The sequence below is a fragment of the Biomphalaria glabrata genome, chromosome 5 (genome assembly GCF_947242115.1).
Source record: "Biomphalaria glabrata chromosome 5, xgBioGlab47.1, whole genome shotgun sequence".
In the NCBI taxonomy this organism is placed as follows: domain Eukaryota; kingdom Metazoa; phylum Mollusca; class Gastropoda; family Planorbidae; genus Biomphalaria; species Biomphalaria glabrata.
In genome coordinates this window covers 29878990-29905374 of record NC_074715.1, presented here as the reverse complement: position 1 = coordinate 29905374, position 26385 = coordinate 29878990, and the positions used below count along the sequence as shown (strand labels likewise).

At 36.8% G+C, this 26385-nt stretch overlaps 1 protein-coding gene across 4 annotated transcripts; it reads left to right on the top strand.

The window, feature by feature from the left end:
• The first annotated feature begins 1559 nt into the window (after positions 1 to 1559).
• Positions 1560 to 25262, top strand: LOC106058312 (uncharacterized). 4 transcript variants are annotated; one of them, XM_056031355.1, is made up of 12 exons: positions 3159 to 3300; positions 3832 to 4045; positions 6749 to 7029; positions 8593 to 8819; positions 10651 to 10861; positions 11784 to 12080; positions 12835 to 12879; positions 17107 to 17187; positions 17391 to 17420; positions 18783 to 18815; positions 21884 to 21934; positions 25044 to 25262. In XM_056031355.1, the coding sequence occupies exons 3-12, from the start codon at positions 6861 to 6863 to the stop codon at positions 25157 to 25159; spliced, it is 1260 nt and encodes a 419-aa protein (XP_055887330.1). In that variant the 5' UTR covers positions 3159 to 3300; positions 3832 to 4045; positions 6749 to 6860; the 3' UTR covers positions 25160 to 25262. The 4 variants fall into 4 exon arrangements, with proteins under 4 accessions (XP_055887331.1, XP_055887330.1, XP_055887328.1 ...); XM_056031353.1 differs by having other exon boundaries at positions 6690 to 7029; XM_056031354.1 differs by lacking the exons at positions 3159 to 3300; positions 3832 to 4045 and adding an exon at positions 4087 to 4144 and having other exon boundaries at positions 6690 to 7029.
• Positions 25263 to 26385: the final 1123 nt, after the last annotated feature.

Below are 26385 nucleotides of genomic sequence, written 5' to 3'. Positions count from 1 at the left end.
TATTCAGTTTGATAAACTATTCAGTTTGAAACCATGCGCCGAATGGTGCGGGAAGCCTTGATAAACTATTCACTTTGAAACCATGCGCCGAATGGTGCGGGAAGCCTTGATAAACTATTCAGTTTGAAACCATGCGCCGAATGGTGCGGGAAGCCTTGATAAACTATTCAGTTTGAAACCATGCGCCGAATGGTGCGGGAAGCCTTGATAAACTATTCAGTTTGAAACCATGCGCCGAATGGTGCGGGAAGACCTCTTGAGTCTGAATACCTGCTTTTCTTGACATCAGAATTCTCTACAACTACTAGAGCTGTGTAACTGACTGGTACAAGCCACTAGGCTACCTCAGGATCTAACCACACATTAATTTTCTACCTACGTTGATTTTACATTCAAGACTTTCAACTGAATCTAAAGCTATTAAAATATTTGTTCATGTCATTTCATCCCCGGTCACTTCATCCCAGGTCACTTCATCCCCGGTCATTTCATCCCCTGGTCACTTCATCCTCCGGTCACTTCATCCCCGGTCATTTCATCCCCAATTAAATATTTTATATATAAATATGATTATGTAGAATGCTTTTTGACATTTTATGACTTGTTACTAATGCGTTTACAGTGTTTCCTCTTCCACTTTGTTTTCTTAATGAGAAATCTTATATTGTAAATCTGGATGTGTACTTAGCTATAGCGCTTCTATTGGATGTGGGGATTGTAATATCATAATATTATCCGGATCGAAGGCCAAGGTTTGGTGGAAGTAGTAAAAAATTATTTGAGAGATAGAAGTGCGATTACAATAATTATGACCGTGCCGCTGATAACTTATCATCAAAGGCCAATGTGTGGTGCAAGTAGTGGAAATCATTTGAGAGATAGAAGTGCGATTAGAATAATTATGATCATGCCGCTGATAACTTATCATCAAAGGCCAAGGTGTGGTGCAAGTATAAGTTTTGCTTTAATTCCTTTTAAACATTAGCGTGTTAGAATTTTGTCATTTAAATAAAAAATGAATACATGAAATATTGCTCATTTCATGATTTTTTAAATTACAATTTTTTAGATAAAAATGATCAGATGATGAAAATATCAGGGGATGAAATGACCGGAGATGAAGTGACCAGGGGATGAAATGACCAGGGGATGAAGTGACCAGGGGATGAAATGACCGGGGATGAAGTGACCGGGGATGAAGTGACCGGGGATGAAATGACCGGGAACCTTCATTTTGTATTAGTACATTTCAACTCCTGACCTTCACGTGTGGTTCAGATATTCAGCCAGGTGGAACTGTTACCACTGACAGGACAAGGGGCAAAGACGATCGACTGGCACTAAACCAGTAAGCTTCAGGCAGGAGGAGCTCGTTAGCGTTGGTTGGCTACACATCTAGGAGAAGGAAAACTCTGAATCCAAACCTCCGCTGCTTTGCGGGTATACCCAAACACGGGAAAGATTTCAGGAGATAACCCTTTTGAAAAATCAAGAACTAGTGATCCTTAGGCAGATTGTGGCACACCGTGCTACAGCCTGGCAGAACCTGCGACGCTACTGATTCCAAACTGTATCGGATAGTCCGTTTCTTTTGTCACATCAGCTACATCAGGGGGGAACTGCTGTGTGGGAGACATCGTTCCGACCATAAACAATGCCCAGGCTTTCATCTCGCTTAAAACAAAAAGTGTTCTACGATATGAACCATAGTCGTTACGACTGAAGGAGGCTAACTAAATCTTGCGCACCCTTCTGGTTTTCACTTCTCTGTGTTCCCGTTTTAAATAGATATTTAAGTAGGCATGCAATAAAGATAGCATCAGGTGAAAGGTTTTGAATCTGTGTCATAAGCATGAATTGTAAAATGTTTAACGTCTAGAGATGAACGTCCATTCTGAAGTATTGAGAGCCAGCAATGATTTTTGCCTGTCGAGTTTTGACTGTTTACGTTGTATTACTCCGTGCGAAGGGTAAAGGTTGGTGACTTCATTCTAGATCTCAAACATTTCTTCTACTTTCTGTGATAGGCAAACTGGAATTCTTATCTCAACATTTCATTGAGTATCTTATTGATACATTAAAGCGAAATGCTTTCATTCTAGTATATAATCGTTCCATATGCTAGGACAAATTTGCTAATGCTCCTTCTTCTCTAGTGCTACTAGGCCAGCCAGGAAAACCAGTAACTTGGCAGAGTTTAAGACATTGGTTAACATGCATGACTAGATTATAGATAGATGCATGATCATGCATGAGGCGTAGGACGTCATCATCTTCTTTTTTTGAAGTAACGTCTATATTTTATAAGATAACATAACATAACATAAGTTAACATAAGATAATCTATAATTAAATAGGTCAATTGTTTAATCTAATTGTATCCTGACTATAAGCTATCCTGATCTGGCGATACTAGTTATCAGGATAGTTTTGTAAATAGTCTACCTCTCTCAGGGGAATTTGTGTGACGGCCTCCAGGGGCAAGGCAGCTGGGTACATCCATTAGTAAAACTCCAGCCTTTGTCTCAGATATCAGTACATTGTTCCCAGAAGTAGCTCACTGTGGGGTCAGTGTTTCTCTAACTTTGTTGGTCTATACGCCTACACTAACACAGAAGTAGCTCACTGTGGGGTCAGTGTTTCTCTAACTTTGTTGGTCTATACGCCTACACTAACACAGAAGTAGCTCACTGTGGGGTCAGTGTTTCTCTAACTTTGTTGGTCTATACGCCTACACTAACACAGAAGTAGCTCACTGTGGGGTCAGTGTTTCTCTAACTTTGTTGGTCTATACGCCTACACTAACACAGAAGTAGCTCACTGTGGGGTCAGTGTTTCTCTAACTTTGTTGGTCTATACGCCTACACTAACGGACGTCTCTATCGTTCCTAGCGACAAGGTCAAGAGAGCTGCAATCGGCTGCCCAAATACAAAGGCTTTTACTTTTCCCTTTCGTCTGCCATTGGGACGACGCCATCACATGCAGTAATGTGATTCACAAGAAACTTGGCATTATATCTTTGGAGTTTTGATGCCATAGTTAAAGATATGTCAATATTGTCTCGAAGACAAGCCTTATTATATATAAATGTGTATGTTGTTAGCGTCTAATTTCCTTTCATATCGTGTGTTTATTGCTTAGCTACGCTGGAGACAAAAGTGACCATCTTTGATCAGTCCAAGTCACAGTACTGCTTGTCGGGACTATTGCCAGGATATGATAAAATACAGCTAGAGATTCATGTGGTTAGCCGCGAAGTCAATGTTGTAAGAATCTTTTTGAATTCCACTGTTTTGCAGGTCAGTGCAGTAAAATAGTAGTTTGGTTTTCAGTTTCCAGTCAAAACAAAAATATTTATAAATAAAACAAATATCTCTCGTTGTCCATTGAACGATTAGTTCACTTTAGTAAAAATGTGTTCAATGTTTATTTAGCCATTTATAGAATACAATGTAGTTCATATGGACATTTTCAAAAGAAACTCTTACATCTGGAAAGCTTTAACACTTGTATTGATTTTGAAAGAGATTATCATTCGGTTGAATAAGTCCAGGGCCGGATCTAAATAATTCGAGGCCCCGGGGCAGAATTTTTATAAAGGCCTGTACGCTTTTTCGAAAGCTTGAATAAAAATCTACTTAATAATAATAGTAAATAGAAAAGCTTGACATATTTAAGTACAAATAAATGGAGTGCTCGTAAATTTAATCCTATTTTCCTTCATTTAAAAGAAATATTTATATTCATATTACTTTGTTGACTAAATCTCATTAAAGTTGTAAATTCAAGTGATTTCCCTTAGTAAATAACTTTTTTTGTGTTCTACACAGATCTGCCAGATTGACTTGGAGTCCGTGACTTGTAACGAAACGACTCAAGACGGTTGTTTCTGTCGTTCAAAAGACCAATTGCTCAACCTCTACGTGCTGGTTGTTCGTCTCCCTGCCAGACGTCAATACAGTCGATCTGATGTACATGTCACTTCGCTAAGAAATGGAGTACTGACAAAACATCGGCAATCTGTCAAGCTCCCGCTTATTGACAGTAACATTTCATCTTATAACATATGACGTCCACTGCTACGTCTCGACTCACGATCAGAGTTTTAAAATATCTTGTTCGGACACTAAAAAGACGTTTTTGGTGGGAGGGGATTTTAGTTATAAACATGGTTATCTCTAATAGCATGGTTATCTCTAATAGCATGGTTATCCCTAATAGCATGGTTATCTCTAATAGCATGGTTATCCCTAATAGCATGGTTATCCCTAATAGCATGGTTATCTCTAATAGCATGGTTATCTCTAATAGCATGGTTATCTCTAATAGCATGGTTATCCCTAATAGCATGGTTATCCAGTTATCCCTAATAGCATGGTTATCTCTAATAGCATGGTTATCTCTAATAGCATGGTTATCCCTAATAGCATGGTTATCCAGTTATCCCTAATAGCATGGTTATCTCTAATAGCATGGTTATCTCTAATAGCATGGTTATCTCTAATAGCATGGTTATCTCTAATAGCATGGTTATCCAGTTATCCCTAATAGCATGGTTATCTCTAATAGCATGGTTATCTCTAATAGCATGGTTATCTCTAATAGCATGGTTATCTCTAATAGCATGGTTATTTCGTCTATTTCTCATTAATAACGTATCAAAGTTTTAAAAAAAGGAAGACAACGATTTAAAATCTATATCATTCTGCCTTCTAATAGTTAAATGTATTTTATTATTTAATTAGTAAGTACTCTTCGTTAAATGAAATACTGATATGCCTTGTGCTAGTTCATTAAAGGAAATACAGATATGCTTTGTCAAGTATCAAACGATGTCACAACTTTCCTTATTAATATTTTGAAACCAGTTGTCTATAATACACATTCCTTAATACTCTTAATACTCTTTAATATATGCTCAATAATATCGGTAGCAATTTAGAAGGTACTAGCTGCGACAGGCAGCAAACAAAATCTGTTTCAGGCTGATTCTCTCAACATCTTTATTCACATCCCCTCTCTTTCAAATGTTAAAAGATTCACTTTCTTTCAAATGTTGACGAATGCACTCACTTTCTAATGTAGACAGATTCACTCTTTATCAATTGTTTATAGATGTATTCTCCTTCAAATGTTGGCATAACTCCTCTCTTTCTTTTTTAAATGTTGTGTTTTGGCTAATTAACGCATGAGAAATCTACCAACTCTCTTTCTGAATTTGACAGATCAGCTACTTTTCAAAAGTTGACAGATTCACTTTCATTCAAATTAGACAGTTCCACTATTATTTAAATGTTGACAGTTCCATTTCATTCAAATGTTAACAACTCCTTTACCTTTCAAATATTAGATTCACTTTCATTCAAATGTTGACAGTTCTACTACTTCTCAAATGTTGACAGATACATTCTTATTAAAATCTTGACAGATCCATCTCTTTCTTAACAGTTGAAAGATACATTCTGTAATATTGAAAAATTACCTTTTTTTCTAACGTTAACAGATCCTCTCTCTCTTTAGAATGTTAAATAATGTTGACAGATTAACTCTCACAGAAATGTTGACAGATTAACTCTCACATAAATGTTGACAGATCCACCCTCATTCGAATTTAACAGATCCGCTCTTTTTCTAAAGTTGACAGATCCATTCAACTTTATATATTGACTCTTTTGTTTATTGACTTTCGGCAGGTCTAATCAACTTTATATATTGACTCTATTGACTTTCGGCAGGTCTATCAACTTTATATATTGACTCTTTTGTTTCTTGACTTTCGGCAGGTCTATCAACTTTATATATTGACTCTATTGACTTTCGGCAGGTCAACTATCTATCAACTTTATATATTGACTCTATTGACTTTCGGCAGGTCAACTATCTATCAACTTTATATATTGACTCTATTGACTTTCGGCAGGTCAACTATCTATCAACTTTATATATTGACTCTATTGACTTTCGGCAGGTCAACTATCTATCAACTTTATATATTGACTCTATTGACTTTCGGCAGGTCAACTATCTATCAACTTTATATATTGACTCTATTGACTTTCGGCAGGTCAACTATCTATCAACTTTATATATTGACTCTATTGACTTTCGGCAGGTCAACTATCTATCAACTTTATATATTGACTCTATTGACTTTCGGCAGGTCAACTATCTATCAACTTTATATATTGACTCTATTGACTTTCGGCAGGTCAACTATCTATCAACTTTATATATTGACTCTATTGACTTTCGGCAGGTCAACTATCTATCAACTTTATATATTGACTCTATTGACTTTCGGCAGGTCAACTATCTATCAACTTTATATATTGACTCTATTGACTTTCGGCAGGTCAACTATCTATCAACTTTATATATTGACTCTATTGACTTTCGGCAGGTCAACTATCTATCAACTTTATATATTGACTCTATTGACTTTCGGCAGGTCAACTATCTATCAACTTTATATATTGACTCTATTGACTTTCGGCAGGTCAACTATCTATCAACTTTATATATTGACTCTATTGACTTTCGGCAGGTCAACTATCTATCAACTTTATATATTGACTCTATTGACTTTCGGCAGGTCAACTATCTATCAACTTTATATATTGACTCTATTGACTTTCGGCAGGTCAACTATCTATCAACTTTATATATTGACTCTATTGACTTTCGGCAGGTCAACTATCTATCAACTTTCACGTTGATGGGAAGCTGCTCGACATTTTCCCTTTCCAGAACATTCGCTTGAAGCTAAACAGCCCTCACCTGATTCAAGTCTGCTAAACAGCCCTCACCTGATTCAAGTCTGCTAAACAGCCCTCACCTGATTCAAGTCTGCAACACGATCATGTCGTCACAGAAGCAGGCCAGTGTCAGGTGGCAGTGTGGTACGGAGGTGACTCCTTTCACCGAGTGTGTGGAGACCACCATTGAGTTAATAACTGACAATCAATCTTTGTGCATAGAGAACATCAAGACATGCGATGGCAATAAGTCACTGCAGGTTCTCCTCATTGGTAAGCGTGGAGTACATCTAAGACTCTTGCAAAGTAGAAAATAGAAACTTGTGGAAACAAGAAAATATTTTTTTAGATATTTTTTTAAAAAGCTTATATTAAGTGTATTTGTATCAATTAGTTTGCATCCGCCATGTAATTATATTAGTAAAAGATCAAGACTATAACAATAACATATTTTTAAAAATGGGGTGGGGAACGACCTGAATTCAAACTTATGGCTCAAGCCTACTCAGGCTTCTTAAGCCAACACGGTAACCACTCTGCTAGTGGAGAGCATGTAAACATGGAAGATTTCTAGTTCTCTAGTGTTTCTATAGTCTCGGATTGTATAGTTATCTAGTGTTTCTATAGTCTCGGATTGTATAGTTATCTAGTGTTTCTATAGTCTCGGATTGTATAGTTATCTAGTGTTTCTATAGTCTCGGATTGTATAGTTATCTAGTGTTTCTATAGTCTCGGATTGTATAGTTATCTAGTGTTTCTATAGTCTCGGATTGTATAGTTATCTAGTGTTTCTATAGTCTCGGATTGTATAGTTATCTAGTGTTTCTATAGTCTCGGATTGTATAGTTATCTAGTGTTTCTATAGTCTCGGATTGTATAGTTATCTAGTGTTTCTATAGTCTCGGATTGTATAGTTATCTAGTGTTTCTATAGTCTCGGATTGTATAGTTATCTAGTGTTTCTATAGTCTCGTCCTATTATTCAAGCTGTGTTCACTTAGACTCACACGACGACCTATAAAGGGGACTAATTCATAAAAAGATAGGATTAGTCTGGGTTAATTCATTACTACTGACTTTGCAAATGTAAAGCCACAGCTGGGGAAAGTTTTGAGAACTGTAAATCTTATTAATTTTTGTATCGAAACTTTACGTTGCCAAATATTGTAGTCAAACTTCAAACATTGTTGTTCAGAATGTACCGTTCTCCAACAATTAACATTTTAACAATTTTTAAATTTTAATATATGAACTATTTTATTTGGTAATGATTCTATCGATATACACAAACCTTTTAGTTTCCTTTGGTTAATCCTGTTTGGGGAGAAGAGTCTCACACTTTGGAAGATTCTGTCGTGCTAAATAAATTACTTTTGAAACAAACCATAACAATGGTACCAAAGACTGTCAGTAGACTGTAAGTTTTGTTGTGAGTCAGCGGTTGTCTTAACGAAACACCATTTGTAGTCAAACAAAGTTTTGTCAAATTCTGATTCAGAGAAACACATACACTAAAGCTTTTTTACTTACAAATATAAGATAACTTTGTATTTCAAATTGGCCATTGGTTACGAGGACACTGAGTGGCTGGAACAACTTTCTATAGTTTGTATAAAGAATTTTTTTTCTAACCAAAATGTCCTTGAACGAAAACCCAGAAGTTATCACAGGACTCGAAACCCATATCTTCTGCTTTTTAACCTATGCTCTTCCTCATTGAGACCCTCGTCTATTTTCTCTCTTTTTTATCTTACTATACTATTAATGTCATTAATGAGCTTGTAACACATATAAGTAAATAAAACACAATTAGACATTAATGTCTTTGTTCCACAAGGTCGACCAGAGATCACAATAACAGACGTCTCCAAGTCTATGACATGTTCCACAGGCCTCCTGGCCAACTTGGACTATGTCCAGCTGAGACTTCTGTACGACGCTTACAACTCCAGCAAGGTTGACCACATTGATATCGAAGCCATCAGCCAGCTAGAAATAGATGACCACCCTAAGACCATCAACAAGGGGTACGAGATGGTCACTAACAGCGAGTCCTTGGTCCACGTAAGAGAACAATGGGTTCCACATGATTGAATTCTTTTTTTTCTTTATAAGACAAGATATAATAAGTTGCCTCGTTATGTGTCCTCACTGTGTCGTGTGGTACGCACTCTGGACTATGGATGTATCGTGTGGTACACACTCTGGACTATGGATGTATCGTGTGGTACGCACTCTGGACTATGGATGTGTCGTGTGGTACACACTCTGGACTATGGATGTGTCGTGTGGTACGCACTCTGGACTATGGATGTGTCGTGTGGTACACACTCTGGACTATGGGTGTGTCGTGTGGTACACACTCTGGACTATGGATGTGTCGTGTGGTACTCACTCTGGACTATGGATGTGTCGTGTGGTATGCACTCTGGATGATTTTGTGTCTGAACCCCTGCGCCATCCTCCAGCGTCCTGTGGAAAGTTTGAACTAGGATGTAATGATTCTCGATTCTAAAAATTTGATTATGAACGGTGGCTGTCAGCTCAGCACTACCTCTGCGTTTGTTTGTATATGTGTGTGTTGAGTAAGCCAGCCTCTGGTGTAGCCATTGTGTATGCTGCTGGGTGTCAGTTCAAAACACTTGTGCTTGTCAATGACAACAGTAAAAGACAAATTCATACAAGTTTTCCTTAAAACGATACACTTAGCAGCTTGCACATTACATAGCAATAAAAAAAAAAGGGTACAGAAGGGCTTTGGAGCTTTCATATGTTGCACTGATGGTAAAATAGCCAAACGGTGCTTTGAAACAGCCGTGCCTTGCAAATGCACTCAACGAACGCCAAACTATTGGTTTGGGCATAGCGGCCTTTTTGACTAAACGGACACTTTCGAACTACGAGAGATGAACCAATCACAAATGTGTCATTTGTTTACAACTTATATATTACAAAACAACTCCTACCAAATAAAATAAATACAAATATGGAATGGCCAGTTAAGGTAGATGACGGACACGGGGAAAACTCCTACGTATTTTTTTATGTACTTCGAAAAGCCTCCTGCTCTTCTTTCCTTTATTTCTGTTAATAGGTCATTTTTTAAATTAATTGTACTTCCTAGATATTTGAAAGTTTGGACGTTTTCAAATTCGTGGTCTTTGATTTTGATGTATTTCCCTCTGTTTGATTGTCTCTTGTCATTGCGATGTACTTGATTTTACTGTCGTTGACCTCAAGTCCTGCAGGTCGAGGTGCTTCTAATAGTGTGAAGGCAATATTAGAGATTTCTATACCCAATAAAGCAATGTCATCGGCATAAGCAAGGTATTGCAGAGGTTGGATATATATTGTCCCTGTTGGTTGTGGGCCGTGTTTTCTCTCCTGAAGTAGTTAGTAATAGTTCCCTAGTGTTTATGTGTATATTTCTTATAACTCTCTCCAGTGTCAAATTGAAAAGCATGCAAGAAAGTGAGTCACCTTGTCTTAATCCTCGTTTAATCCTAAATTCTCGTGAGTGTTCTCCTTGAATTATGACTTTAATTTTTGAGTTATTTAATGTCATATGTATAAGTCTTGTCAGTTTGTAAGGTATTCCAAAATCCTGTAGAGTGTCATATAGATATTTCCTCCTGATACTATCATAGGCCATTTTATAGCCTATAAAGAATTTGTGAATTTATATGTTGTATTCATGGTATTTTTCTAGTATACATCTTAGTGTAAACAAAAACAATTGGTAAAAATATTTCTAATCCCACAGATTTTTTTAGTCTAGATCTATTACAAATTTAATTATATGAAGGATCGAAAACAATTGATACAATTACACTTTGTAGAAGCCTTATTGTTTGTTTCTTTGTTTGTTTGTTTATTTTCTTGTTAACCATTTCAGATTTGCCGCATTTCTCTGAGGCCCTGTCCGACCATGGGGACCTCCCAGTGCTTCTGTAGTTTCAACGTAGATCATGTTTACCATCTGACGGTCAACGTGACTGCCCAACTTGAATTTAGCCGTGGCTTTATGCTGGCCGTCTTATCCCCTACTGCTAATTATGATGACACCTTATTGCTTGGACGACGAATTCAGCTCAAGAAATTTTACGGTAAAACTCCTGACTTCCTACTCTCTGACATTAAGACACAAAGATAAAGGCACATTCCTCGTTCCTTAAGCTAGGACAAATTTGTACAAATGCTCCTTCTTCCCTAGCGCTATTAGAGCATGGAATGGGTTGCCTCAGCCAGCCAGGAAAACCAGTGACTTGGCAGAATTTAGGTCATTGGTTAACATGCATGACTAGATGCATGACGCGTAGGACGTACTCATCTTCTCTTTTTGAAGTAACGTCTGTATAATATAAGATAAGATTAACATTTAGTGTCTCCTTTAGGCGACTCGGGGATCCTAAATGTGCGGTAGGGACTTACGACATGAGATTTACAAAGATACAAAATCTGAAATCAGCTGGAACGAAGGTAACTGAAGATGAGTTATATCAAACGTTGTAATGGCTGTCGCTGAACAGACTATCAATAGCTTAAAAGACGAAATAATCAGCAACCAGAGAGACCAGATTTTTATAACTCCAGTGGTTAAAGTGCGGTTCAATCGTAGTAATGAGAAATAAGGATAAATGCGGAAATCTAGTGAAAAAAAAAGTCTTTTAGTAGGATAAAGAAGACAAACTTATTTTATAGCCATAGGTTTTTAACCAATTAATTTAAATTTGTCTCCTTCGGTGTCAAAGGTTTTGGTTCAGTCTAAGTGTCATTAGAGAATAGAACGGGTAGCCTGAATCGGCCAGAAAAAAAAAACAATGGCTTAGCAGAGTTTAATGCGAACATGCATGACTTTATTGACCCATGCAATGCTTAGCATGTAACTCTCTTCTTCTCTATTGAAGTAACGTCTGTGTTCTTGAAGATATGATGGTCCCTTTAAACTATTACTTTTGATAATGAGAATTAGTTGCTATACTTGTAAGATTGTTTTGTTTTTCATGCCGCTGTCTGCCTGACTTGAAGTGAAAGGAAGTGAGTCGGCCACCTTGCTCTATGAAGGAGTTGACCTACTTGCAGACAAATGTTCCAACAACTTCACAGTCATTTCCGACAAGACGCTGACCTTCTGCATGTATGACATTGATCACCCTGCCATTAGTCTCTTCGTCAACTCTAACCACACACAGACTTCCATGTCCGGGGACTGTCTCAAGTCAAAGGTTCGATTAGAAGCCGGCTCCAACCACCTAGTCTACAGCTACATTGATTCCTGCCGACGACGAGGGAGCTATGAGTGTACAATTTGGAGTTCCACCATTGGTGAGTTCTTTGTGTGTGTGTGCTGCTTTTCCATATGATGTAGAACTTGTGTTAAGACCAAAATGGCATTATCCTTAGTTGATAATTGATGTTGAAGCTGAATCGGGTTGCTTGGTGACATCTTCACATCGAGCACTTGTAATCTTGAGCTTAAAATGTATTTTGTTGCTCTTTTATCATCAACATATCTCTTCACGCGGTCCGTCTAGGGCTTCCAACTGGAGTCTCGGTTCTGTGCTGAGTCTCTCCACGTCTTGCCCATCTGCTTGATATCGGCTTCCAAATCTCTATATTCACGACTCTATATTCATTTATATATATACATATATCTCCCACATCAAGTTTTGACTTGATTTGAAATGACCCGCTTCATAATGCGCAGCTCTGATATTTCGGGCCTGTTAATTTTAGTAGCACATTTACTTCTCTCCCTCCCCCCCCCCCTCAGCCCAGAGAAAAACAAACATTGAGACTCTCGTACACAATCCCGTTCCCATGTCTCCAGTTCTCTTGGTATTTTGTTCTCTAAATTAAAAGAAAGATCAATTTGGTTGTATTCAATGTAATCGTTGATTGGACCCCATTGGAATGTAGCGAAATGACACTAGCTCTAGATTTATCTTTGCAATGCTAGTAGGATTAGTTGTTACTATTTTTTTTATAGTGTTAAAAAGTACCATTACTTGCTCTCTCTCTCTTTTTTTTTTTTTGCTCTTGCTTATTTTTTTACTTGTAAAATTTCTGTTCCTTGTAGCAATCGTCAATATAACAGTGACGCCAGACACCATTGAAGAAATAGGTCAGTGTTCATGTATTCATTGTATTGTCTAATTAATTAATATCTGTCCTCCCAACATACGACATATCATTTGATTTTCTCATCTTCTAATCATACGTAAGTTTCCCTATTTTTTTCAATCGCCTTATCAGCTTGCAAATTCTTCATGGGTTACAAAAAAAGGAATCTTGACACGTATCTCGAAAACGGCTCAAGCGATTTTCCTAGAAATGTGAAAGTTTATGTACATCTGTGGGAAAACTACATAATTAGTCACAAAGAAAATGTCTGGTTTGGCTATAATAATTTTTCAAAACATATTCTTGTTAAAATTAAATATGGTCTGTAGGTATAGACAAGCTATACTATTACTTTAACTTCAACACACATAGGCCTACGTCAGCGCGTATTACCACATGTCTTCATGAAAGATTTAAATAAACAAGATTACAAGAGGCGGCCCCCGTCGGAGTCGGATCCCTGTCGGATCCGCCTATTCGCAAGGAATATTTAAGACGTAATTTAATTTTGATTGTCAATAGTAATATTGTTTCAAAGATTCATTTGCCGTTGTAAAAAAAAAAGTTTTTTTCTGTTTTACATGTTTCGGATGTTCTTCTAAGTTAAAAATAATTAAATTCTCGCAGGACGATGGAGGATGGCCAGCGAGCAGGGTATGAACCCTGCCTGGTCGTGCAGTTTACGCGCTTGACTGTCGTTCGGATTTATCGATGGTCCCTGGTTCAAACCCAGCCCGCTCCCATCCCCCATCGTCCTGCGGGAGGTTTGAACTAGGAAGTAAACTTCAACTCTGAAGGAACATCCGACGCATGTAAAACAAACAAACAAAATGAACAGTTCAGCACGCTAACCGCACCAATCAGACGAGAGATTTTAGATCATCTTTCAGCAATGATTTTTAATTGAAAAAAAAAAACAACAGATATATCGTGCTTGTACTTCGATGTCTTAGCACAGCTATCAACAGAGCTATTTGCATTTTTATTTAAACGAAACTAGAATACGGATGTAGATCTACATAAACTAAACTTCTTATTTAGCACTCTTAAGATCTAAATCTACCAGATCTAGATCTATAATATAAACTTGGAATAATTTAGATGTAATTTAGATTACATTTATGAAAAAAAATCCTGGATAATCTATCAATAGACTAAATGCAACAATAAATATAAAAATAGTAGGCTATATTAGTTTCATTATATTATAACATTGCAATATTGATGTAGACGTTTGGAAATCAAAATCTACACTTTAAGCCTAGAAATTAAAATTCTATATCTTGATCTAGTCTATATCAGTCTAAACAAGACCTAGAAATTCTAGATCTAAACTCTACAACGATTTGAATTAGAATATAAATCCAGATCTAGTTTTAAAAATCTAGATATACTGTAAAAAAAATCTAGATCTAGTTTAAAAAATCTAAATTAGATCTAAATCTAGCTATCATGCCTTTTTCAAATACGAGTCAGATAACGAGGTTTAATAAACAATACTATACCGAGTTGTTTTAGCATTTCATTTGAAGAATTTATTCCATACGACGTCAAAGGAAAAAAAATCCACTGCGTCACACGGACTAGTTAGACTAATAATGTCTTCATCAATTCGAGCAAGATGTCGAGGGATCAGACATTTGTGCACCGAGTGAGTTCTTTTAACATTTCATTTTAAAAATTAATTCCATATGACGTTAAAGGAAAAAATCCACTGCGTCACACAGCCAAGTTATACTAAAAATGCCTTCATCAATACGAGCCAGTTATCGAGGGTTCATAGACATTGGTGCACCGAGTTGTTTTTTTAGCATTACATTTAAAGAATTCATTCATATGACGTCAAAGGAAAAAAATTCAATTACGTCACAATGGGCTAGTAACTAAAAATGTTTTTATCAACTCTAGAGATTTAACGAGGGCTCATGGTCTGTAATGCATAGAATTCATTTAAATATATATATATATATATATATATATATATATATATATATATATATATATATATATATATATATATATATTACTTTAGAAAAAGTATTCCTACTTTTTTATGTTAATTATTTCTTTTTTTACCTTGTTCATTGGTTGTTGTTTTTTTTTTTGTTTTTTTTTGTTGTTGTTTGTTTTTTTTTTTTTTGGTTATTGGTTTTGTACACATGTAAACCAATATTAAGGCAATATAGAAAGATATTTGTAAAAAAAAAAAAAAAAAAAAAATATTAGCACGCGATAGCATTTAGAGAGTCATAAGATTTTCATATAGATCTGAGGGTTAAGGCTATGTGCCGATTGCAAGGTTTGGTTTTTAAAAAAGACAACTAATTAACATATTAGTTTGACTGATCAACCATAAAGGAGAAGGAACAACTCAGAATCTGAACTTTCACAGCCTAGTGACTAAAGTCAACCATAGGAAAGGATTGGAAAATAAAGTCTGAGGAAACAAGATTACAAAGACAGTTTGTGTGGAAACACAAACTCAAAATCGGCCCCCGAAGAGGTCCACCCTGGCAGGCTTCAATATTTTCAGAAAGAACATCCAAATGAAATTATATCAAAGACAAATGAGAGATAAGAATGGAGAAAGAAGGTTGATAGATCTTGTGTAGTGCCCCAACGGTACAGCAGATCATAGGATAGGTGCAAGTGAATGCAAAGTTAGATGTGAACCTGGCCTAACTAGTTTCCCTTTCAGACCTTGTGGTCTATAGGGCAGATGATGTAAAGTTCATCTGTTTTTGTGGCCTACGGTTAACGAGAGTGTCATGTAGCCAGCACAACGACCAACCGCCTTTACTTTTCCCCACTGATATCAGGTACTCCTTGGAGCTGGGTGGACTCAGAGGCACCTAAGGATTCCGAAGTTGAAAATCCCAGTCTTCACCAGGATTTGACCCCGGGGCCCCCTGTTCGAAATCCAAGCGCTTTACCGCTCAGCTACCGCGTCTCTCCTGGTTTTACTGAAGTCTTATAATAGATATAATTGTTTTGAAAAGGATCAATCTCTTATTCGAATGCTCAAAAAAAGAGAAGGAAATATTCCCGAGTTAATAAATTTGTTCACGAAAATGACGTTTACAAGATTACTATTCTTTTTAATTTTGGTCTAACTTATAATGCATACTAATTAGCTTTTTCTCTTTAAAAAACTGCTTGCATAACTGATTTTAAAAATTAGATTTTTTCGCTTTCAGAAAAAAAAAGTAGCCGTTGCATCAGAACTTTGAATGGTCTAAAATATTGTGATGTCGGATTTTCAATATCTTTTTTAGTTTACGAGATCTAAACGGGACGGACGGACAGACATTTCGCACAAAACTAATAGCGTCTTTTCCCCTTTCGGGGGCCACTAAAAATAGAACGGAGACCCAGCCAACAGCACACAGTGCTACATTATGGAAGTAGATGGAGACCCAGCCAATAGCCCACAGTGCTACATTATGGAAGTAGATGGAGACCCAGACAACAGCACACAGTTCTACATTATGGAAGTAGATGGAGACTCAGCCAATAGCCCACAGTGCTACATTATGGAAGTAGATGGAGACTCAGACAACAGCACACAGTTCTACATTATGGAAGTAGATGGAGACCCAGACAACAGCACACAGTGCTACATTATGGAAGTAGATGGACACCCAGCCAACAGCACACAGTTCTACATTATGGAAGTAGATGGACACCCAGCCAACAGCACACAGTTCTACATTAGGGAAGTAGATGGAGACCCAGCCAACAGCACACAATGCTACATTATGGAAGTAGATGGACACCCAGCCAACAGCACACAGTGCTACATTATGGAAGTAGATGGAGACTCAGCCAATAGCCCACAGTGCTACATTATGGAAGTAGATGGACACCCAGCCAACAGCACACAGTTCTACATTATGGAAGTAGATGGACACCCAGCCAACAGCACACAGTTCTACATTATGGAAGTAGATGGACACCCAGCCAACAGCACACAGTGCTACATTATGGAAGTAGATGGACACCCAGCCAACAGCACACAGTGCTACATTATGGAAGTAGATGGAGACCCAGCCAACAGCACACAGTGCTACATTATGGAAGTAGATGGTTTCAATATAAACAAATTAAACACCGAAAAAAAATACTAACAATATGTTACTATCCTGTGAACCGTTAGTCGATAAACTATTGGTCGGATGAACCATTAGTAGTGTGAACTAATTTAATACTAATCTTTACTATTGAACAGACCTTACAGAAGGATGGACATTTATATGGCATATACTTTTGGCCATGGTTGTAGTGAATGTTGTGTTTATTTTGTATTGCTGTAAGTACCAACATTTTATATGAAAAATGTTAATATTATCATTTATTAATATGAATATTATCAATAGTAATTATCAATATTATAGAATACAAAATATTGGATAGACATGCTCCTCAAATTTATTTTTATTAGTTTGTATCAATTTGAAAAATAATTGGATTGGACTATAAAATTGTAATAACAAAGATTTATTTTTCCCTCAGACAAAATTGGTGCTTGTTGCTTCAATGATTGTAAGTTTTGTTATTTCGTTTCTCTTTTCACATCCATGTTTTTAACCTTGCTATTTATGTTAATAAGAAATGAAAAAGTCGCACTCGTTTCCTACCCTGCGATCTTGAAGGCGGATGCTGTAAACGTGAAGGAGTGTGTAATAGGGCCAGAAAAACGGCCAACAACATTTACTTCACAACTAATGGGCAGTTAAACAGTAGAGTTGGGCGTTGTACAAATGTCGACATTCAAAACGCAGCCTCGATTTGAAAGTTAAGCGCTTACCACCCAACCACCTCGTCGCCTATAAGAAATTCAGATCAATTATTTCACCCTTTATGGCATTTGGAAATAAAATATAGGATTTTCCTAGCAGTTTTTGTAGTCTTTGTTTATTAAAAAATGTTGGACACCAAATGGGAGAAGGCTTCAAACATTGCCAGTAACAGATTTTGTGGAGACAGCTTGCCGCCCAGTACGCCGAACCTCGCGGGAGGACCTAAGTCTAAGTAAGTAAGTTGTGATATTAAATATCTGTAAGCTAAACAAAATGCAAAGGGATATGGTTAATTGGTCCATCGGTTTGCCTGACCAGCCGTTTATTTGAATCGAATTCTTCAGTACTGAAACCCTCTTCAATACATGAAATGTTCGTGAAAGTAGACCCGCGGCCTGGACAAGTAAACCGGAAGAGACTAGATCTCTATATTCTTTTGTCTTATGGAAGTGTATTTTTAATGCATATTTGCTGAGCTACCATGTTTAGGAATTTTATGAATGTATTTTTACGAAGTTTATATCGACTGACTCTGTCTACCTGTCTGTCTGTCTGTCTGGTAAAAAGTTTGAGCACGTTATCTCTCCCACACCTATTCTCGGATCGAGTAGAAACTTTGTACAATTATTCATTTGCGTAGGCAATACATAATTTAAAAATTTAACAATTAATCAATTAATTACTGGCGATTTATTATTTTGTTTGCTACCGACAATGGGAACTAATCCTTCAGTATTCACAGATATGGTTAAATATGTCGGGTTTTTGTCTCCTTAAATACTTGTACACGTTATTTCTCCCACACTCACTCTCGGATTATGTTGAAACTTTAAGTGATTATTTTATTGTATCTAACAAAACATGAAAAAAAATAAAAATTAACCAACTAGTTAACTAGATGTTGGTAATTTATGACTTATATTAATTATATCGAAAAAGGGAAAAGACTTCTACTTTCATAAGCTATATAGTTGTAATTGCGGAGTTATTCCCCTTAGATACGTTTTGTTAAATAAAAAAGGATTTTTTTTATTTTGTTCGTCTGTAATTTTTTCTATCATTGTAAAGAGATCAAATTACCTTGTAAACATTGGTATTGTTTCAGGTGGTGATGACATACCTCTGATCATCTTCCAAGGTAAGCGTCGACAGGTTAGCAATAGAAAACGTACATGAGGTGCAACAGAAACTCGGACGTAGATCATGTCTCTTTTAGACAGGTTTAGTTTCAGAGATTGAACCAATACATACTGATAAGCATTTACTAAAGATAGAGTACATATTGAGTTCACGAGTCACTTCAAAAGAAGCATGACGCCTCTTGAGGCTTGTCCAAAAGACAAGCGTCATAAAGTGGTTGTCTGAAAGATTGTCACTGGTGTTACCTTACAGTACCTACAACTGCCGCCTTCTCGTACAGCTTAGGCAACTTAAATGTCTCGCCCTTAAACAACTAATGTTAGTAACACAGTCGCATTCGTTGAAAGAAACAGCATTAGTTTGTATTGTTGTTGTGTCACCTCGACTTAGTGAGCACACAAGTCTAGGTCCATTAAAGAATTGAAGACATTAGGAGGTACATAGGTAAACAACATGCATTTCATAGAATACTGAAAATAAACTTTAAGTATCACTGTAATAATCAAACTCAATAGATTGTTGCTAGAATCTAGAGAGAAAAAAACTGCCTTTCAACATAAATTCTCAAGCTCAGCCTCCAACTTCAATACCACAGTACTTAGGTTTTAACATTCATAAGAAGCCGAACTAGTAGGTATTGTACACCCACATAAGTAGCGTCACTACATTCATGAGGAGCCGAACTCGTAGGTATTGTACACCCACATAAGTAGCGTCACTACATTCATGAGAAGCAGAACTAGTAGGTATTGTACACCCACATAAGTAGCGTCACTACATTCATGAGAAGCCGAACTCGTAGGTATTGTACACCCACATAAGTAGCGTCACTACATTCATAAGAAGCAGAACTCGTAGGTATTGTACACCCACATAAGTAGCGTCACTACATTCATAAGAAGCAGAACTCGTAGGTATTGTACACCCACATAAGTAGCGTCACTACATTCACAAGAAGCCGAACTAGTAGGTATTGTACACCCACATAAGTAGCGTCACTACATTCATAAGAAGCAGAACTAGTAGGTATTGTACACCCACATAAGTAGCGTCACTACATTCATAAGAAGCAGAACCAGTAGGTATTGTACACCCACATAAGTAGCGTCACTACATTCATAAGAAGCAGAACCAGTAGGTATTGTACACCCACATAAGTAGCGTCACTACATTCATAAGAAGCAGAACCAGTAGGTATTGTACACCCACATAAGTAGCGTCACTACATTCATGAGAAGCAGAACTCGTAGGTATTGTACACCCACATAAGTAGCGTCACTACATTCATAAGGAGCAGAACTCGTAGGTATTGTACACCCACATAAGTAGCGTCACTACATTCATAAGGAGCAGAACTCGTAGGTATTGTACACCCACATAAGTAGCGTCACTACATTCATAAGAAGCCGAACTAGTAGGTATTGTACACCCACATAAGTAGCGTCACTACATTCATGAGAAGCAGAACTAGTAGGTATTGTACACCCACATAAGTAGCGTCACTACATTCATAAGGAGCAGAACTCGTAGGTATTGTACACCCACATAAGTAGCGTCACTACATTCATGAGGAGCCGAACCAGTAGGTATTGTACACCCACATAAGTAGCGTCACTACATTCATGAGAAGCAGAACTCGTAGGTATTGTACACCCACATAAGTAGCGTCACTACATTCATAAGGAGCAGAACTCGTAGGTATTGTACACCCACATAAGTAGCGTCACTACATTCATGAGGAGCCGAACCAGTAGGTATTGTACACCAACATAAGTAGCGTCACTACATTCATAAGAAGACGAACTAGTAGGTATTGTACACCCACATAAGTAGCGTCACTACATTCATGAGGAGCCGAACCAGTAGGTATTGTACACCCACATAAGTAGCGTCACTACATTCATGAGAAGCAGAACTCGTAGGTATTGTACACCCACATAAGTAGCGTCACTACATTCATAAGAAGCCGAACTAGTAGGTATTGTACACCCACATAAGTAGCGTCACTACATTCACAAGAAGCCGAACTAGTAGGTATTGTACACCCACATAAGTAGCGTCACTACATTCATAAGAAGAAAAACTAGTAGGTATTGTACACCCACATAAGTAGCGTCACTACATTCATGAGAAGCAGAACTCGTAGGTATTGTACACCCACATAAGTAGCGTCACTACATTCATGAGAAGCAGAACTCGTAGGTATTGTACACCCACATAAGTAGCGTCACTACATTCATAAGAAGCCGAACTAGTAGGTATTGTACACCCACATAAGTAGCGTCACTACATTCATAAGAAGCCGAACTAGTAGGTATTGTACACCCACATAAGTAGCGTCACTACATTCATGAGGAGCAGAACTAGTAGGTATTGTACACCCACATAAGTAGCGTCACTACATTCATAAGAAGCCGAACTAGTAGGTATTGTACACCCACATAAGTAGCGTCACTACATTCATAAGAAGAAAAACTAGTAGGTATTGTACACCCACATAAGTAGCGTCACTACATTCATGAGGAGCAGAACTAGTAGGTATTGTACACCCACATAAGTAGCGTCACTACATTCATAAGATGCAGAACTCGTAGGTATTGTACACCCACATAAGTAGCGTCACTACATTCATAAGAAGCAGAACCAGTAGGTATTGTACACCCACATAAGTAGCGTCACTACATTCATGACATTCAGAAGTGGTCTTAAGCGGGGGCACCTCTGTAACGCCGTTCTCCTCTAAGCTCGCCAAAGAAGATCGCCCTTGGCATGCAGTCATCTCCCATGCGTGATAAGTGTTATTGACAGCATACAAATTAATAAATAAATGACATGACATTTTGTTCCAATTTGCCTTCTCACGCTTCTTTATAAGTGTTTTTCTTAACGCGGGGGGGGGGGGGGGGGGGGGGGTGGGGGGGGGGGGGGGGGAAGGGGGGGGGGGGGGGGGGGGGGCTGCGGATTGGTTTAGACAGGGGCGGTAGGCCAAAAAAGGTTGAAGACCACTGACCTACAATTTCTATACCACTACTACACATGTTTAAAGCAGAGGTATATTTTCCTCAGATGTTTCGCAAGGCGAAGGACGTCTGCAGCCCAAGGAAGCAGTAGTTCAATGTAAGTTGTTAGGGTTATTCTCAATAGTTGGTTAGAAATGTGACTCATTGCATTCTTCTAGTGTTAAGTTTTTTGCACTAATCTTAAGTTACTTGCACTAATCTTAAGTTACTTGCACTAATCTTAAGTTACTTGCACTAATCTTAAGTTACTTGCACTAGTATTAAGTTACTTGCACTAATCTTAAGTTACTTGCACTAATCTTAAGTTACTTGCACTAATCTTAAGTTACTTGCACTAATCTTAAGTTACTTGCACTAATCTTAAGTTACTTGCACTAATCTTAAGTTACTTGCACTAATCTTAAGTTACTTGCACTAATCTTAAGTTACTTGCACTAGTATTAAGTTACTTGCACTAATCTTAAGTTACCTGCACTAATCTTAAGTTACTTGCACTAATCTTAAGTTACTTGCACTAATCTTAAGTTACTTGCACTAATCTTAAGTTACTTGCACTAGTATTAAGTTACTTGCACTAATCTTAAGTTACTTGCACTAATCTTAAGTTACTTGCACTAATCTTAAGTTACTTGCACTAATCTTAAGTTACTTGCACTAATCTTAAGTTACTTGCACTAATCTTAAGTTACTTGCACTAATCTTAAGTTACTTGCACTAATCTTAAGTTACTTGCACTAATCTTAAGTTACTTGCACTAATCTCAAGTTACTTGCACTAATCTTAAGTTACTTGCACTAATCTTAAGTTACTTGCACTAATCTTAAGTTACTTGCACTAATCTTAAGTTACTTGCACTAATCTTAAGTTACTTGCACTAATCTTAAGTTACTTGCACTAATCTTAAGTTACTTGCACTAATCTTAAGTTACTTGCACTAATCTTAAGTTACTTGCACTAGTATTAAGTTACTTGCACTAGTATTAAGTTAGTTTCACTAGTGTTAAGCTACTTGCACTAGTTTTAAGTTACTTGAACTAGAGTTAAGTTACTTGCACTAATCTTAAGTTAGTTTCACTAGTGTTAAGCTACTTGCACTAGTTTTAAGTTACTTGAACTAGAGTTAAGTTACTTGCACTAATCTTAAGTTACTTGCACTAATCTTAAGTTACTTGCACTAATCTTAAGTTACTTGCACTAATCTTAAGTTACTTGCACTAGTATTAAGTTACTTGCACTAGTATTAAGTTAGTTTCACTAGTGTTAAGCTACTTGCACTAGTTTTAAGTTACTTGAACTAGAGTTAAGTTACTTGCACTAATCTTAAGTTACTTGCACTAATCTTAAGTTACTTGCACTAATCTTAAGTTACTTGCACTAATCTTAAGTTACTTGCACTAATCTTAAGTTACTTGCACTAATCTTAAGTTACTTGCACTAGTATTAAGTTACTTGCACTAGTATTAAGTTAGTTTCACTAGTGTTAAGCTACTTGCACTAGTTTTAAGTTACTTGAACTAGAGTTAAGTTACTTGCACTAATCTTAAGTTAGTTTCACTAGTGTTAAGCTACTTGCACTAGTTTTAAGTTACTTGAACTAGAGTTAAGTTACTTGCACTAATCTTAAGTTACTTGCACTAATCTTAAGTTACTTGCACTAATCTTAAGTTACTTGCACTAGTATTAAGTTACTTGCACTAGTATTAAGTTAGTTTCACTAGTGTTAAGCTACTTGCACTAGTTTTAAGTTACTTGAACTAGAGTTAAGTTACTTGCACTAATCTTAAGTTACTTGCACTAATCTTAAGTTACTTGCACTAATCTTAAGTTACTTGCACTAATCTTAAGTTACTTGCACTAATCTTAAGTTACTTGCACTAGTATTAAGTTACTTGCACTAGTATTAAGTTAGTTTCACTAGTGTTAAGCTACTTGCACTAGTTTTAAGTTACTTGAACTAGAGTTAAGTTACTTGCACTAATCTTAAGTTAGTTTCACTAGTGTTAAGCTACTTGCACTAGTTTTAAGTTACTTGAACTAGAGTTAAGTTACTTGCACTAATCTTAAGTTACTTGCACTAATCTTAAGTTACTTGCACTAATCTTAAGTTACTTGCACTAGTATTAAGTTACTTGCACTAGTATTAAGTTAGTTTCACTAGTGTTAAGCTACTTGCACTAGTTTTAAGTTACTTGAACTAGAGTTAAGTTACTTGCACTAATCTTAAGTTACTTGCACTAATCTTAAGTTACTAGCACTAATCTTAAGTTACTTGAACTAGAGTTAAGTTACTAAAGATGAGCCATATGTGTCTTTAAAAAGACGATAATTATCTCCTCTATATTTCCTTTTTTCAATGTATCTTTAGACTACTTCTATGGTAATGGCTTTTGCTGTTGATTCGTTTTAAGGGTTGAATAATGTTGTTAGAGGATTTTCAACATAGCAAGAGAAGTTCAAGGTCGATAAATCGATAATTGAGTATTAATCCAGTGACATTATTAAGACTGATTGAAAAAGAAATCATTCCATGACGTGATGCCTCTCCCATGGAGAACATTTGTAAGCGAGGATCATGTGCAGCAAGATGGACTCCTAACGTTCTTTTGAAGACATTTCAATACATTGTCGTCATAGGAGTCCGGAGATTAGCGTCTTCTTGACGTCAGAACGTTCAAATAATCTCTCGAGTGACGTTACATCGTTCTTTTGACGTCCTTAGCGTGAACAAAACAGGCCCATTACAAGATGTTTTGATGAAAACAACGATGATCGTAGGACGATTAAGTCAAATTCAAACGTACAAACTCTGCTACCTGGAATGTCTGTACCACCTCAATAGCAGCTCGGCTCACCTCTTGTTAATGTCATTTTTACTGCACTCCTTTTTTTATATAAGGAAAACTAGTGCATTGGACACATGCCAGGAGAATGATTTCTTTAGCTCATTGTTAAAGAAAACGCTTTGGGGCATTTCCAAGGGTGAAAACACACATTTTTTTTTTTTGGTTTGGAAGAGGGAGCAACACACGTTAAAAATTCAGAGACACTTCACTATCAACCGAGAACACTTCACTATCAACCGAGAACACTTCACTATCAACCGAGAACACTTCACTATCAACCGAGAACACTGAAGTGAATTTTTTTTTTAAATATTTCTTTAAAATTTATAATTGGGTAGTAAAGTTGTGTTTTTGTTTTTCTAGATTCATCCTCATTGGGAGCCAGCTCAGTTTCTGATTCCGTAGACCCTGTTTTTAAACATGTGCTGAAGATAAAACTGAATTCCAGTAGAAGTGACATCATTATAGGAAAACGATAACACCAATGGTGGAACACGACAACACCAGTCATGGAACAAGACACCATCGATATAGCATTGACTTAGTCATTTAATTAAATGACTGACCAAACTAATTAATACAGTTACACATTGTGGTGTTTTTTTTTAAAGTATTTTTTAAGATTTTATTGTTTCTCATTTCAGTTTGTGTTTATCCTAATTGATATTTATTGACCAAAACTGTTTCTTCGAGATTACTTTGACATTGAAACACTTAGTGCCCGAGGGAGATGAAAAAAGTATTCGATGTATGCAAGATTCATAAACAAAAAAACAAAATAACAACAACATCAGTGCAGTGGAGAAACAAGTTCCAAACACTTTGATAATATTTGAGTGTGAATTACTTCAGACTTATTAGTTTTAATCAATTTTTTTTTTATTAATACAAGTACTTTAGAAAAGGTTCCTGTGTTTAGTTGTTTACATTTGTACACAGTACACAGGTTGTATAGCTCATGTAGGTTTGGCTCCCAACTTTCCTTATTTTGTTAAGGTATCCCTATTGATATATCAACCTTTTTCTCAAATTATTGTGATGTCCTGTGTGTGTGTTTACATTATCTTATTTGGAGCAGGATAGTAATACAATTAAAAACCCCTAGAGCTAACCAAACCAGATTCATCAAATCAAGACCTGCATCATACAAATTAGGCAAAAACATAATACAAGGCCAATTTGTTTTCATATCTACAACTAGACTCTATGATATATCTAAAAAGAAAAATACCAAACTTACGACTGATGACATATTAACTGAAGTTACTCTATATAAACTGGAACTGTGTTCTGACCATCCGTGCACACTTTCAGAAAGACAATATAATTTCAAAGCGTAGTTGTTTTTAAAGTGTTTTCCTTGTAAAGGCTTGTGGATTTGAAGTAATATGCCCACTGTGTGTCACTTTATCTTCTGGTTGTTTTAAACAATTTTGTGTTTCATTCTTTGGTCAGTGACTTGCACTCATTGCAAGCTTACTGTCCGCTTAGTGTTGCTATGTCATTCTTACTGTCCGCTTAGTGTTGCTATGTCATTCTTACTGTCCGCTTAGTGTTGCTATGTCATTACTGTCCGCTTAGTGTTGCTATGTCATTACTGTCCGCTTAGTGTTGCTATGTCATTACTGTCCGCTTAGTGTTGCTATGTCATTACTGTCCGCTTAGTGTTGCTATGTCATTACTGTCCGCTTAGTGTTGCTATGTC